This window comes from Bolinopsis microptera, chromosome 10, assembly GCF_026151205.1.
Source record: "Bolinopsis microptera isolate Bmic1 chromosome 10, MBARI_Bmic_1.0, whole genome shotgun sequence".
Lineage (NCBI taxonomy): Eukaryota > Metazoa > Ctenophora > Tentaculata > Lobata > Bolinopsidae > Bolinopsis > Bolinopsis microptera.
In genome coordinates this window covers 5,731,741-5,747,248 of record NC_087081.1, presented here as the reverse complement: position 1 = coordinate 5,747,248, position 15,508 = coordinate 5,731,741, and the positions used below count along the sequence as shown (strand labels likewise).

At 37.0% G+C, this 15,508-nt stretch overlaps 1 protein-coding gene and 1 non-coding gene across 2 annotated transcripts in view; both read left to right on the top strand.

Moving 5' to 3' along the window:
* Nucleotides 1–5,246: 5,246 nt before the first annotated feature.
* LOC134822271 (uncharacterized) overlaps nucleotides 5,247–15,508 on the top strand; it is a 45,539-nt gene continuing 35,277 nt past the window's right edge. Inside the window, exons 1-7 of the mRNA XM_063833178.1 lie at nucleotides 5,247–5,316; nucleotides 5,446–5,533; nucleotides 5,648–5,746; nucleotides 7,084–7,240; nucleotides 7,449–7,588; nucleotides 14,165–14,228; nucleotides 14,667–14,795. Of these exons, the coding sequence (XP_063689248.1) occupies nucleotides 5,261–5,316; nucleotides 5,446–5,533; nucleotides 5,648–5,746; nucleotides 7,084–7,240; nucleotides 7,449–7,588; nucleotides 14,165–14,228; nucleotides 14,667–14,795 (733 nt within the window). The 5' untranslated portion in view covers nucleotides 5,247–5,260. The remainder of the gene's footprint in view (nucleotides 5,317–5,445; nucleotides 5,534–5,647; nucleotides 5,747–7,083; nucleotides 7,241–7,448; nucleotides 7,589–14,164; nucleotides 14,229–14,666; nucleotides 14,796–15,508) is intronic.
* On the top strand, nucleotides 14,275–14,348 carry Trnam-cau (transfer RNA methionine (anticodon CAU)). The gene has a single exon. It is a non-coding gene; the product is annotated as a tRNA-Met (tRNA).

The window sequence follows — 15,508 nt, the reverse complement described above, 5'->3', positions numbered from 1 at the left end:
CATGTATCTGTATTCCTAAAAAGTAGCAGATTTGACTAAAGGTAGTAATAATAATTAATGGACTATGTGATATACAACTGTTGCAGTTGTTTCTCTTGTATTTCTTCCCTTGGTCTGCAAGCCCTGTTTCTTGTATAAACATTGTGTTTAGTATTTTGTATATTCTTGTATTGATTGTGGTAATTTGTGTGTCAGATTCCAGTAATAGGTGTTTGCTGAATTACTGAATCATACACTCTGTAGCCAGTTCTAGTGAGTCCCATCTCTTGCTCTGCAAGCCCTGTCTCTTGTTTATACAACAAATTATGATTATGAAATATACATTTATTGTAGTGTAGGATTGTTTGAATCTCTATTTGCTAAGTCATATGATATACACTTTGTGATTATTTCTCCCATTTTTTCCCGTGCGTTGCAAGCCCTGTCTCTTGTAAAAACAACCACTTTTGTAGATACACACAGTCTCTACGCTTTTTTCCTCTGGTCCCTAGGGTTAGATTGCCAAGGTTTGATGCCTAGGCAGTAGAGACCTCTTGTTGAGACCCAATGTAATAATAATAAATTAATGTTATTTCTATACAGCACCGAAAGGTTAAATAATTCAAATTTAACCCTTAATATGCTCATGCTCAGCTGTAAATGATTTTTTTTTTATCTAGACACTTATTTTACTTCGGTGTATTCCAACAGCCACAATGTTACACAAGTGCAACCAGCCAATTACAGGAAGCCGAAGGATCTTTTTGGCCAGTGACGGTTAAGGTAGTGTGTACCATACTTTCTTCGTCCGAGACTTTGCTGCAATGTGCAGCTCCTCATTTAACCCTCACACCCGATTTCTCGAGTATTCGGCTGAGTAGACCGGGGGGCTGCATAGACCACTCATGATCCTTAGCTGAACGTCGACGACGCTCACCCCACGACCAGGCAGTCAGTGGGTTTCGAACTCGCAACCTAACGATTGTAAGACAGGCGTTCTAACCAACTGCGCTACCTGGCCGTTAAAAACTAACTAAATGACAGTAGAGATTGTGCATCTCGCCTTGGACGGGAGTGAAACTATTAAGAAAACAGAAGTTAATAACTGCAATTTAAATCCTGACTATATAAGGCATATGCACCTCACAAAAAGATATCTAAGAAAGGTTAACAGGTTTTCTAACAAAACATTTGAAAAAAAAAATATTAAAATTTCTATAAAATTCTACAGAACTCCAAATATACTATAAATACAAACAATCTGAATACTTCCATATACAATAAAAAATGATTGAAAAAGTTTACTGCAGAACAGTAACTATGATAATAGTTGTTTATGAAAATCCAATGGTCATACCAAACTATCTGGGCAACATACAAATACAAAGTAGGGACGGTGAGATAAACAGAGTGAAAAAGATGCTCTGATTACTAATACATAGTACTTGAGACAAAATACACAAAATAAGGCAGCTTCTCCCAGGTGCCAATCCAAAATATGATGGTGTCCTAGGATAGAGCTTCACATAGCCATGTGTATACGCGTACTGCGTGACGCGCTTGTTTCACAAGTGCAGTCGCGCGCTACTGCAAGCGAGAGGGCTCTGGTTAGAGCAAGGATAGAGGCTCCTTTTCTGACCTACACTACAATTTTGTTGGCAGACACAGTGAAACACAGAAAAGAATATTATCCGAGTTAGGCCTGGTTCAGCTAATTAAATTTCAAGTTCTGAAATTTCACCCAGTCTCCTCATACACATCAACATACATGCTGCTTACTCATTACTGCTACTAGCTATGAGCACGCGCGCGACAGCTCAGCAGTGAGCAGCAGTTGTCATACGTTGTATGACCCGCCGCGCACGAAGTGCGCGGCTCCCCCTGTATCGTCAGGACGATAAAGGGGTGAACGGACGATAATAGTGAAACGACCGTGGGGGTCGCAACGTGATACAAAGCAGCAGTGAGCAGCAGTGAATTCAAAATAATTTGCTCGTGATAAGATTTTATTTTTATTTCATGCTGCACGAGCTGTTCAAATTTATAAAATAGTGAAACAAAACATTATGGACTATTTTTTCATGAAATTAAATCATTTTGTCATACGTTGTATGACCCGCCACGCACGAAGTGCGCGGCTGTCCCTGTATCGTCAGGATTGCTTTATCCAGAGCCCTTGCGCTTGCAGTAGCGCGCGCCCGCCTCACAGCGGTTTTCTTGACTTGTGAAACAAGCGCGCCCGCAGTGCAGCGCGAAAGCACATGGTTAGGTGAATCGTCAGGACGATAGTGAAACGACCGTGGGGCCGCGCAACGTGATACAAAAAACATTAAGAAAACAAGATTTTAAAAAGTGATTTAAGTAGTAAGAATTTGCAAATGGACAACTTGCATGAATTGAACAAAATTAGAAATATACAATACAGCTGCATGCAACAAATGTTATTCATTGATGAAGGACTTCGCTGCTTCGACGCGCCGCGCAAACTAGCATTCTTGCTTCGTCGATCGTTGCTCTGCTTCGCAGATCAACGATCTTGATGGGTTGACACCGTCAATCAATAAATGTTGGTAAAATCTTTGACGGCGCGGATGTTACTCATTTAAATTTCTTCGAAGTAGCGCGCGCCGCCTTCTTCTCGATGACTCGAGCTACGAAGTAACGCGCGCCGGGCCAAACCATTAACAATGGTAAAAAAAATCTTTTTCAAGGGTACAGTTTTTTGCATTAAGGTATTTTTAACAATCATTTTTGTCGGTAAGATCCTGTTTTATAATAATAATAATAAAAAACAAGTCAGTTGAGGAAATATTTTTTGAATAACATTTGGATTTACTTTTGATTCACGATGTCAATCCTTCGCATTTCGCCGATCTGCATGCGAGAAGCATTATTTGATGCGCGCGCGACCCAATAGTGCATCGCGCTACAAAATTTACTTCTGCTTTAGAATTTGTATTTAAATTTTGAATTGCGCTGATATAAATTTATGATTGAGACGAATTTTTGAGTAGTTCACTAATATATAGTCTGATCTAGTAAAAAGCGTATTTCACATTTCGTTAGCATATCCAATTGACCATTGTTTGTTGTTAATGGTTTGGTGTTTTGCCCGGCGCGCGCTATTTCGTAGCACTTGCCATCGGGCCAATATTTTGAGAAGAAAGCGGCGTGCGCTACTTCGAAGAAATTTAGACGAGTAACATCCGTCAACATATTCAATACTCACGAGTTTACCAAAATTAAAATCAAAATTTTTTAATAGGAGGAACCTGTGGGCCGAGAACACTGAATCAAATTTGTTATATTATTTTAGTCTCTTGAGTCCTGACACCGTTATATTAGACGGGTTCTTTCTAGTTAAAAAAAGAAGCTTTCCCTCCATTTTCGTCATAGGTAGAGCTATAATGGAACTGAACAGTACAGACGATTTGAAGATACGACCTGGGAATCTGTCAGATAAAAAGACAAAAACCATCCTGGTTAACAAAACTTACACGAAAATGTTTGCAAATATTTACAAGGACACACGCATACGATTAATTGACAAAGAGTTTGACCTATATTGTGCTAAAAAAGAATTGTTTGTTGCTGTGAATTCAGGAAATTTTGTTGGCTGTTTAGTGTTGATAAGGCTAAGTGAAACTGAAAAAGATCTCTCCATGCTGGTAGTTAGCCCTCAGTCTCGAAGACAAGGTATAGGGAGAAAGCTGGTTGATTTTGCTTTGGATTTAGCTAGGACAGATGGCTGTCAAACAGTTCTACTGGACATTCTAGCCCCCGCTAATGTATCAGACCCTAGGAGAGAAGCTTTAAAAAAGTGGTACAGCAGCCTTGGGTTTGAGTTTGTTAAAAATCGGGACTTTTTAGAATTCCATCCAGCTGCCAAGGAGCATCTCATTATAACAAATGTGACTTATTCTTTGTTTGCAAAGAAGTTGTAAAATCCTTGAATAAAGCTTGTTTTATCGGAGAGCATCCAGAGGCGGATAACCCGTCTGATTGATGAGGTGGTTACTCTTCCTTACAGCCGTAGACAGGAAATCCTCAATTTGTCAACGCTGGTTGAGTGGCGAATACGTGGGTACCTCATAGAAGCTTTTAAAAGAACAAGTGGTTTGACTGATTATGGATTGGCGATGTTTAGAATTAGCAGATCCGGTCTTAATCTTGTTTCAAGCAACAGAATATGTAGTTGGACAGATGTCTGTCAAACAATTCTACTGGACTTTATAGCCCCTGCTAATGAATCAGCCCCCGCTAATTTCGTTTTTACCCCATCAAAAAATATAAATCCTAACCAGTGGCAAGAAATATAGCTGACTTTTATGTAAAACACATGGTATATTATATTATATATTAAGTTATTTACCCAGAGAATTTTTTATAAATTGATTTAAATAATTGCATTAAGAAAATAATTCTTGAATTTATGGTATAATTTCTGAGTACGCTTAAATCACCTTCTGGGTAAAGCCAGGTTTTGAAATAAACATATTTAAAAAAAAAGCTTTTACTCCATTTTCGTCATAAGTAGAACTATAATGGACCTGAACAGTACAGACGATTTGAAGATACGACCTGGGAATCTGTCAGATAAAAAGACAAAAACCATCCTGGTTAACAAAACTTACACGAAAATGTTTGCAAATATTTACAAGGACACACGCATACGATTAATTGACAAAGAGTTTGACCTATATTGTGCTAAAAAAGAATTGTTTGTTGCTGTGAATTCAGGAAATTTTGTTGGCTGTTTAGTGTTGATAAGGCTAAGTGAAACTGAAAAAGATCTCTCCATGCTGGTAGTTAGCCCTCAGTCTCGAAGACAAGGTATAGGGAGAAAGCTGGTTGATTTTGCTTTGGATTTAGCTAGGACAGATGGCTGTCAAACAGTTCTACTGGACATTCTAGCCCCCGCTAATGTATCAGACCCTAGGAGAGAAGCTTTAAAAAAGTGGTACAGCAGCCTTGGGTTTGAGTTTGTTAAAAATCGGGACTTTTTAGAATTCCATCCAGCTGCCAAGGATCATCTCATTACAGATGTGACTTATTCTTTGTTTGCAAAGAAGTTGTAAGATCCTTGAATACAGCTTGTTTTATGATATTTAAATTGTTTTATTGCTATTTCTATTTCCAACTGTATAGATGATAGCAGACACCATTGTTGGTACTTTACCTTGAATTCTCATAGCACTTGTGTACCTACATTTTTGAATGAAGCCAAACTTTTTGAAAATGATGTTAATATAATTCTAATATTCAACAGCAGATAAGATAAATGTCATGGCATGAGCTTATGTTACAAGTCCTCTTTTTGCTTCTACTCTGTATAAGGTAAATGTATTATTATACACTATTTTATTATTTCTTCCAATGTGAACTATGATCGATATTTCAATAAAATTCGGTGTTTAAAAAAGTAAGCAGCTCCAAAGTCCAAGCTATTTTAGGTTATTACTTCAGGTACACTCGCCAACAAGATGTGCCTCCTAACGCAATGCCCTATCCACAGTTCTTCCTTCAACCTCAGAAACAATCAGTTAAAAGAGAGGTACACTTTTATCTTAGCCTTTAAATCAATCTTTTTCTTTGTTTTAGAAGACGTAATGCCTCTTAAAAGTGATCTGCTGAGTTAACAACCAGTCACTGAAACAATATCTTTCAGATGACGACTACTATAGACTGTGGCGCGTATGGGGGAATAGGAAATCTAACCTACACATTCTTCAAGGGAGATTCCCCTCAGTATAATATGATGAGTAGAGTAAGTAGTTTATTATGTTTGTTCAACAGTTAACTAACAAATAGTGGGACTTTACCAAATAATACGCCCTGTATACATTTTCATCAAATTGTTGAACATAGCAGATATGATGATAATTTTATCTGTCGATGTAATAGCAGTAGATAATATTATGATAATTTTTTCTGCTGAAGCTTTTATTAATTTTATAACATCACTGAGATAATTTTCTTGTTTTAAAGGCCTATTTTTAATAATCCACGTCAGAAATCGTCAGATCTTTACCACAGCTTATCGACCAGGGTAAAAGCAAAGTTTGCGGTGTTGGGATTTGAATGAAATTGTTGTATTCGGGATTTTCTTTGCTTTGCACTTTCAAATACATCATTAATGGGGTTTGTTTAGCAACATGTTGGTAGATATTTTAGTGAAGAAACTGGAAAGGATAAAAATACTCTGCCAGAACACCAACCCAATGTTTTTATTTTGACATCCACAGTGAAGCTAACATGTTAATTACATGGTGGTTCATATTCACATAGCCGGAAGCACACAGGTAACACAGTCACTTCGATATTCCAATTAGCAAGCTATTAAAGGTGTGTGTTTGTTTATTTACATTTAAAAGTACGGTAACACTCGTATGTGTTATGCAGCTGTTTGTCTGTTTGTCTAGGTAGATCTGAGCAAAACGGGTGTTGTGCGTTTTTCCTTTCGGTTATTCATATTTCTATACATATTTAATTTAGTGTTATTGTAAATTCAACTTTTCTGTGCTGTATAAGCGTTATCAGTGAAATGCATTGTTGGAAATGTTACAATTTGCTGTAGTAGCATCTCGCACACTATTTTGTCGTCTGATTGTTCTCCGGGACTTCTGTACCACGATGGGAAAGTACTTTTGAAACTCCCATCCAAATTGTTTGTTTTTATCTAAAAAGTTTAAAATTTCAAACATTCGTTCCCGTGCATGTTTGAACAAGTTTAAAAATCTCGGCAATTTATTGATTTATTTCTGAAGCCTGTTTACTGGTTTATCACGCGAAAAGTTTAGGTTGTTGAATGACATTTGTTAATGTAAACACTAGCTAATAATAAGGTGGTGCCAGTTTAAATAGGACCGCTAACTTGTCTGTGTTTCTCTGACGTGCCATTTTCGACAGCACATTATGAGATGCTCGCGATTAGTCTATGATGTAAGCTTATTGATAACTTGCTGTCATGTTTTTAAAATAATGGTACACCACTTCAAAACAACACCTTCCATTAAGATAATAGTACTTATAACTATAACATGTATAAGTTATTAGTAATAAGCAAAATATTTACTAATTGTTACTAACTACCATCTCCCTCAGTTAAAATCAGTAGAAGCAGATCCTGACACCCAGATCTCATCCTACTTCATCCCCAAAGTAAGCAGTGAAGATGCAGCCTATTACCAGTGTGTTGTTAGTGATGATGCTGGGGTTATCATATACAGCAATGTTATCTACCTTCAAGTCGTGGACAATTGTAAGTTCATTATATTACTGATCATAAAAGAATTGGGAAAATCATTAGTTTCTCTGGATGAGATATAGCTTTCATTTTAGTGCACTTAAGTTGTATCGCACTGTCCGCACAGTGTAAATCGTAACACCAAACTTCTCAATGAATAGCTCCTCTTGATAAAATATAAACATATTATACCCCAATCTCTTTAAGTCCCTCCTCCTCGCAGATCTAACGCGAGGTTTTCCGGTATTAGAGGACAGACTGCTTCTCTCCACCGCGCGCCTGCACGTGCTGAGATGTAAGATGCCCGCGTCTAACCCCCCTGCTTTACCGAGGTGGTTCAAGGACAATGTTCCTATTAATCAGGTACAGTACAGTGAATTTAATAGTTTATTTGAAGCTGAATTATTTAGCTGAATTCAGGTACCATTGTTCTCGGCTGACTGCCTCTTGGGAAATTCTGCTTGTATATAATACATTTAGATATATCTAAATGTTCGACTAGATATATTTAGTGGGTTTCTTTCTCTAGAAAACTATCAGTGGTAAAAGTCACAGAGTAAGTGCTGTGTTTACAGACGGCCACACTAACCCAACTTGTGTGTTTTACAACATTTTAGAACATTTTAGCTAAACGTGATTTTCAGAGCCACCCACCGTAAAACACAATTTTCTAACTTCTGATTTACTGCAATTATGACGTTAGCACTCTGAACTCTACTCAACATCTCGTTTCGTTACTTCAATGCCTCCTCTCGTTTAATGACATAAACGGTGTTCTGTGTCTAATCTTTACTTCTACTCATGTTACGATTTAACAGAACCTGAAGGAAATGAAGCGTAGATTAAAATATATTTTTAATTTCTCTGATATTGACAATATACGAGTTACGAAGTCAATTCAATATATTTTACAGCTGGGGGCAATATTTTTTTGCACGGTTCTATTTTATGATCATTTGAAAATAAAAAATAAAATTGTTAGAATTTATTCAGATGAGGTGCATCGTACTTCAGCAACGATTAAAATAAGATGCAGATTGCACAAGATATGGTCACGTGTCAAACCAATATAAAACCACATTCCAAGATGCAGCATACTATAACTACTACCACTGCTAAGTGTGGAGTGTATCCGGTGCTGATGCATTTGAAAACACTGTATAATTTATTGTTAAAACACTATTATAATATAGTAATATGTTGTTGTTGTTACAGGATACATTAAACTTATGATAATTCACATATTTATAGTAAACACATATTATTATAATGGTAGCTTGTAGTGTCACTCAGCCTGCTTTGGTGTAAGATATTTTAATTAACAAGAGAGTTATAAATAAGTCATAAACAGTCATAAACAGTCATAAACATGTCATAAACAGTCATAAATAGTCATAAACATGTCATAAACATGTCATAAACATGTCATAAAGCTGTCATTAACGTGCAAATTGTACTATTGTAACTGTTGTTACAATCAACGTCAGTCATAAAAATGTCAAGACACGTGCAACAGACAGTTTAGTTGGCGTTATGCCTCATGTTGGCGTTATGGCTCATGGTTCAGGTAGACTCCGCAAGCATTCTTGTGTCCGCACTATGTAAATCTCTTCAGTTGAGTAACGGCTTCCGCCTAGGGCTCCCAGTGAATTTACAACTAAATTCTCTTTTTGAAGGCTGATTGGTTGATAGCTGTCACGTGTCAGTAGAAATATACCTCCCACTAGTATCCAGATCTACAAAGCTGCGTGTTGTCACATGAAGGAGTGTGATGTCACGTGAGGGAGTGTGACGTCACGTGAGGGGAGTGTGACGTCACACTCCCCTCACATGTCAGTAGAAATATGGTTCACCTCCCAACAGTATCCAGACCTATAAAACTGATATCTCGTATATGTGGTCAAGTAGCTCCTTTGTAAACATAGTTCTTACTCCACGCCTTCAATTAGCTGATTAGTCTGATATTAGCTGATTGAAGTTTACTAGCGGTTCTTAAGAAACCAAGCAAAAAGTTATAGAATTTACTGATATAGTACTTAGAATAGGAATTACACGTGTCTGTTACTATAGCAACTGTGCAGACTATCGTATTTTTTAATGTTTCAAGAATTCCGGCATCCAGACAAAATAGCGCTGTTCATTTACAGCGGTGATTTACTGATGTCTGAATAAGAAATTCATCGAATAAGCAAATAATTCTTACTTAATATAATGTAGAATATTCTATTATATAATACAGACTCTTGCTGTTCTCTATCAGAAACTAAACTCTATCAGATGGTTAAACACAACGCGCCACTGACACTGATGCACTGATATTTTAAAACTATTTTCACTGCTAAAATTAAATACATTTATTGAGGAAACGATGTAACAGAGTCGATATACTTTAATATTGCCATGGGGTGGCAAGTATCCATACATCGTAGTCTGATAGTTTCACTGCATCATTATATCAGAACCTAGTATAAGCTCCCAATAAAATACAGTATATTTACTGTTTAGCAACAAGATGGTTTAGTGTGTCTCCTGTAAACACAGCTCTTAGTCTTCGACAAGCAAGTTCACTAGTGTCCACCTTCTCTTTTACAGACCAAGCTAACATTAGCAGATAGTTTTGTAGCTGAACTCTACTTAGTGTTATCTATTAGAAACCCACCAAATATTCCTAAAATTCAATATTAAATACTCTAATTTCTCTTATAATACTGCATAGTATTTTAAGTTCTTTGCCAGAAACCAAACAGATACTATGAGATAGTTCTAGAGCTAATACTAAACTGTCCCTGTAACTGTGACTGACAAGTTGGTTAGTACTGTCGTTACAAACACAGTTCTAACTCTAGGTCTACCTTTTTAATCAGAAACCGCGCAAACATCTACAAACAGCTTTACAAATAGTTCTAGAACTATTAGAATTATTAGAATTCAGCACTAACTACCCCAGTTGCTCCTGCTTATCAGTTCTACACTCCTCATTGTAATACTCCGCTGTACTCCACACTGTACTAACCATAGCACTAAATTCAGCACTGTTCTACTTCAGTTCCTCAACTGCTTATTATCTCTTCATACTCTACTTATCAGTTCTACACTCTACTTATCAGTTCTACACTCTACTTATCGGTTCTACACTCTACTTATCAGTTCTCTCCCTACATTCTACTCCACACTGTACTAACCATAGCACTAAATTCAGCACTGTACTACTTCAGTTCCTCCACTGCTTATTATCTCTTCATACTCTACTTATCAGTTCTACACTCTACTTATCAGTTTTCTCTCCACATTCTACTCCACACTGTACTAACCATAGCACTAAATTCAGCACTGTACTACTTCAGTTCCTCAACTGCTTATTATCTCTTCATACTCTACTTATCAGTTCTACACTCTACTTATCAGTTCTACACTCTACTTATCAGTTTTCTCTCCACATTCTACTCCACACTGTACTAACCATAGCACTAAATTCAGCACTGTACTACTTCAGTTCCTCCACTGCTTATTATATCTTCATACTCTACTTATCAGTTCTACACTCTACTTATCAGTTCTCTCTCCACATTCTACTACACACTGTACTAACTCTAGCATTTCTAGACTGGCAGGCACTGTAAATCTTATAAGTAATTATACTAATAATATCGGACAGTGCTGTCAACTGTATCTCTCGGAGTATTCTTATCTGTATAATGTAGAGCATACTCAGTCTGCAGCTCAGTGGTATTTGTAATACTTACACTTTTCAACTGTTATCTTACTGTTTGTAAAGCGAGATGATATTTTTGCAAATATAATTAGATACATTTATTGGGTATTATGTAATGGGATGAAAGCGGTTTAACCAGCTACTCCACACCCTGGCTTCATAATATGAAGAATTTGTAAGCTAGTATACCTTGGGATATTACGATATATTTCCCCCATTTCCAATAATACTATTCTGTGTAAAGTAATATTAGAACGCTAGAGCTCTCTGTGCTGTCTGTAGAAATATATAATTTTTTTTCAGATGTTGTAAAATGTTTGTGATGATATTCCATGTTGAAGACTAAGAAGGATATTTAATATCGTATTAATTACATATTTTTTACATTAATTACATATTTTTTCGTGTAAGATAATATAAGGGCTCGTCCTACTGTCTGCAATTACAAGTGGTGTTATAAAACATTCTTATACTATTCAAATGTTATTAAATATACTTAGTGACATTCCAGTTAAGACATTTGATAAGACTTTAATTACATGCTTTATACCAGTTTTCAGCCCATATCAGTGTAAAATGTGAATTTTAGATAATATCGCTGTCTGTAGAAGTGCTACATAATAATATATACTTTTAAAATACTATTAGATATGCTAATATTCCACCGGCTGTATTATATTACGACCGTAAAAAGGATAATATCTAATATCGCATTACTTAAATATTATTATTACTTACATATGTATTATTATTGCAATGTCAGTTTAAAATGTAAGACAACATTTTATCCCGGCCGACTGTCTGTAACGAATGTTATAACATGTAATAATTATATATTTTCAAATATTATTAAAAATATGCTTATTAATGTTCAACACCGTATGCTAGCACAGTATAGATGGGGTATTTAATATCGAATTAATAACATATTTTATCAACATATCATGTAGTGAGCAATGGTCCATCACAGTACTGTTGTGACTGGCACAGTAATCCTATTCGGCGACGGCGCAAGACTAGAAATAATAATAATCTTAATTTTATGGAAGGTGAGAAAATCAGGCTATAAATACCAAGCTGAAAGCTAATGTTTCCGAAGACTTAAACAAGTTAAGGAGTTTAACTTGAAGGAGTCAGCGGCATGGTTGTCCTGTGTACTCGTCTGGCAGGCAGCTTGTACTGTTTAGGTTAAGTGGTTGGTGGGAACTGTATTTGTCCTGACACGTGACATTCAGTCACGTGACAGTAACACGTGACACTCATGTGTTATAACAGTCACGTGACAGTCATGGTTCTGGGGTTTTACAGTTCAGTGCTGGAAGCTGATTGGATATTCGCTTAGTTTTTATTGCTTGCAATGGAGGCTCATAAATTTGTCTAGTTATTCTCATCATACTTACTTACTTTGGGCGATGCTCGATCGAAATCTCCTCCACTCTACGTCTCCAGATGGTTCTGTCGAACATAACTGTTCGGAGATCTTCTACCCGCAACCCTGTGTCCCTGGCTACGGTGTCAAGAAAAGAGAGTGGTCTCCTCCCACGCCCGAACTGTGGCAGCCGCCAAGGAAGGATCATAGTGTGTGCGTTAAGGCTTAAAATCTCTTTAAAAAGTAAAGACTATGTTTATTATGTAATATGGCAAAGCCAGCGACAAGGCTTGCAATATCTTTAAAGAAAAATAAAGTCTGTCCGTTTTTCTATCTAATGTGCCCAAATTATCTGTTGGTTAAATTTCAAGTTATTTAATTCGTTATAAATTATAACGTTATATAAATTAATTCGTTATAAATTATAACGTTATACCAAATTATTTGATAATCGCTATGTTAGGCATATTCGTACAAACACAGTAATAGTGTTGAAAGTATTAAAAATACGGTTCTGTGAGCTGAAAGATAAGCTAACTAGAATTTCCTTCTGTTAGGAATGTAACTGAAATTATTCCTTAATAATATTATATGTATTTATGATTTAAATTATCTCAGAAATATTGCTTAGAAAAGAGCAAATTGGCGCAGAATGTAAGCCTTATGATTCTGTTTTTAGAGAAAGATCAGATAGCTGCGTTACACTATCTGTTATCTAGAACTTTAGCATAATATAATATAGTATATAATAATCTGGTTGGAATGTCTCTGACTGGAATACCCCTCTGTAGTCTAGGTGTCAACTTGGAATTGTGTTACACCTGTTACAGCTGGTAGAACTTAATGTGTGATAAAACCAGTAGAGGTTTGATAAGAATATATTATGCATAGAACGTATCTGTTACGCTTAACTGAACAGCACATATCTTCGAATCAAAACTCTTAATTTGTTTTATTACTTGTATCACGCTTTATTACGTTTTATTACGTTCTATTACTTTAATCACGTTTCATTGCTTTTATCACGTTTACTGCACGCTCAGAAAATACACACAGTTTCACACAGAGGGCGGAACTACGATAATAAACCAAGGCGGTGAAACTAACTCCACTTACTGACCCTATATCACGTCACCACGTGCTTTTGTGAAAACGTCAGCGGAGTGATTAGCTTAATTTGTTAAGTATTAACTAATGGTGGTATGTACGTGGTGGGTATAAATAGATAAAAGTATGCACTATTGTCTCTCTTGCCGGATTGATAGAGTCCCACAAAGTATTGAAACTAAGTGATAAGTATCCGACTTATAGTCACGTGATAAGTATTCTATACCCCGCTCACAGGAAGCCTCGCTCACAGGAAGCCTCGGTAGAGTAATTAAACTGCAGGCAGGCTTGTCGAGTTTGTAGTTGTCACTTGTCGGCAACCTTGTCTAGCTTGTAGTTGTCACTTGTCGGCAACCTTGTCTAGCTTGTAGTTGTAACTTGTCGGCAACCTTGTCGAGCTTGTAGTTGTCACTTGTCGGCAACCTTGTCGAGCTTGTAGTTGTCACTTGTCGGCAGTTTTTCTGACTGTAAGGATTCGTCCAGTAGACACTTGGACAGTTATTAGTTACAATCTAAGCTGAAGCCTCTCGGCTGTAATGTTCGCTCTAAAATAAACCCCAACTATTGAAGTTGGATCCAGGACGGGGGAATGGGTTCAAATTGAATACATTGGGAACGGGGAAAAAGTTAACGTTTTAACAATGATGATAAAAATAGAAACAATGGTCCTCACCCAATCTAGTTACTGATATTTAACATAGCTCTCCATGCAACTGATCAATTAATTAACTAATTTCCTAATTTCCTGCAGGACGACGAGAACATGTTTGTTTCACACGGAACGGGAGTCATAGAGGGAGAGAACATCAGCATTGGTGAGTATTTAGTAGTGTGAAATCAGTTTAGTTGGTTAAACACCAGGCCTTCCTGGCTCAGTTGGTTAGAGCGTCAGTCTCATAATCTGAAGGTCGTGAGTTCGAGCCTCACGGAGGGCAGTATTTTGCTTGCGATACATCTTATTTTTAAAGTTTAAAAGTAAAGAAATTGTAACGATGAATCATGCTTGCCATGATTGGTGTCAGGTATTTAGTATATATAATACAAAATCATGATAACTTAACAAATTATTATATGTAAGAATCTTGTTAAGTTATCATGATTTTGATGGTTGTGATATTTAACGTCAATCAGTTATTGTCATTGATCGTATACTTTTGAGCAAGGAAATAACTTACCACAATGTTTCCTTGTGTTGAACTAAGAGAATTTATAAAACTTTTTCCTTGTGTTTGACTAACGCTACATCTAATCAGGTGACCTCGTAATGTTTGCCCTGAACTTCGAACACGATGGGATGTACACGTGTGCAGCGTACAACTACCAACTTGATGACGGTTCTAATCAGATAGACGTTGCTTATTATAACGTTACCATCGGAACAAGTTAGCGTTCGTTTGTTCGTTTGTTCGTTTGTTCGTTTGTTCGTTTGTTCGTTTATTTTGTTCTTGTACGGTGACCGACCCGATTGTTTGTTTGTGCTTCATGTTTTATCACTCACACTTTAGTTTTACTGTTTCACCATCATATTGTCAAGTCAGACTATGATCTCGATTCATAGAGTAAAGATACAGTTAAACTGCGAAGGCACAACACCAAACCAACCCTACTCTATCTCCAAAAAACAACCTTCTCCTGGTCAGCCATGTCCCTCATCCTGCACTTGACCCCCGCAGAGGTCACAAGCCCATCGGAGCACAAATGAGCGAGGAACGGGGAAGCCTTAGCTACCGGGCTAAGGACTGCATCACTAGCAGCGAAATACGGATATACCCTCCCTTTTACATGCGTTCAACCGGCACCCGAACCACACGCTGTTTCTTAGACATGACTTCCCACTTACATCAGTGTCTTCTCGCATCAACTGGCATCGGCAAGTGGCGACACTGTGTAGACTCAACCCTGAGCTTGATCAGAATCTTCAGTCACAAACCTGACACCGTTTCGGGGCTTTCATTGCGATACGGTTTTCTTAGAACTAGAACAGTAGCTTCTCAGATGACCGAGATATGAAGCATAACGAGTTTATTCATTACGTGTGATCAGGTGATTGGTTTACCTAATCACGTGATAAGGTGACCCCGTTAACTACCCCATT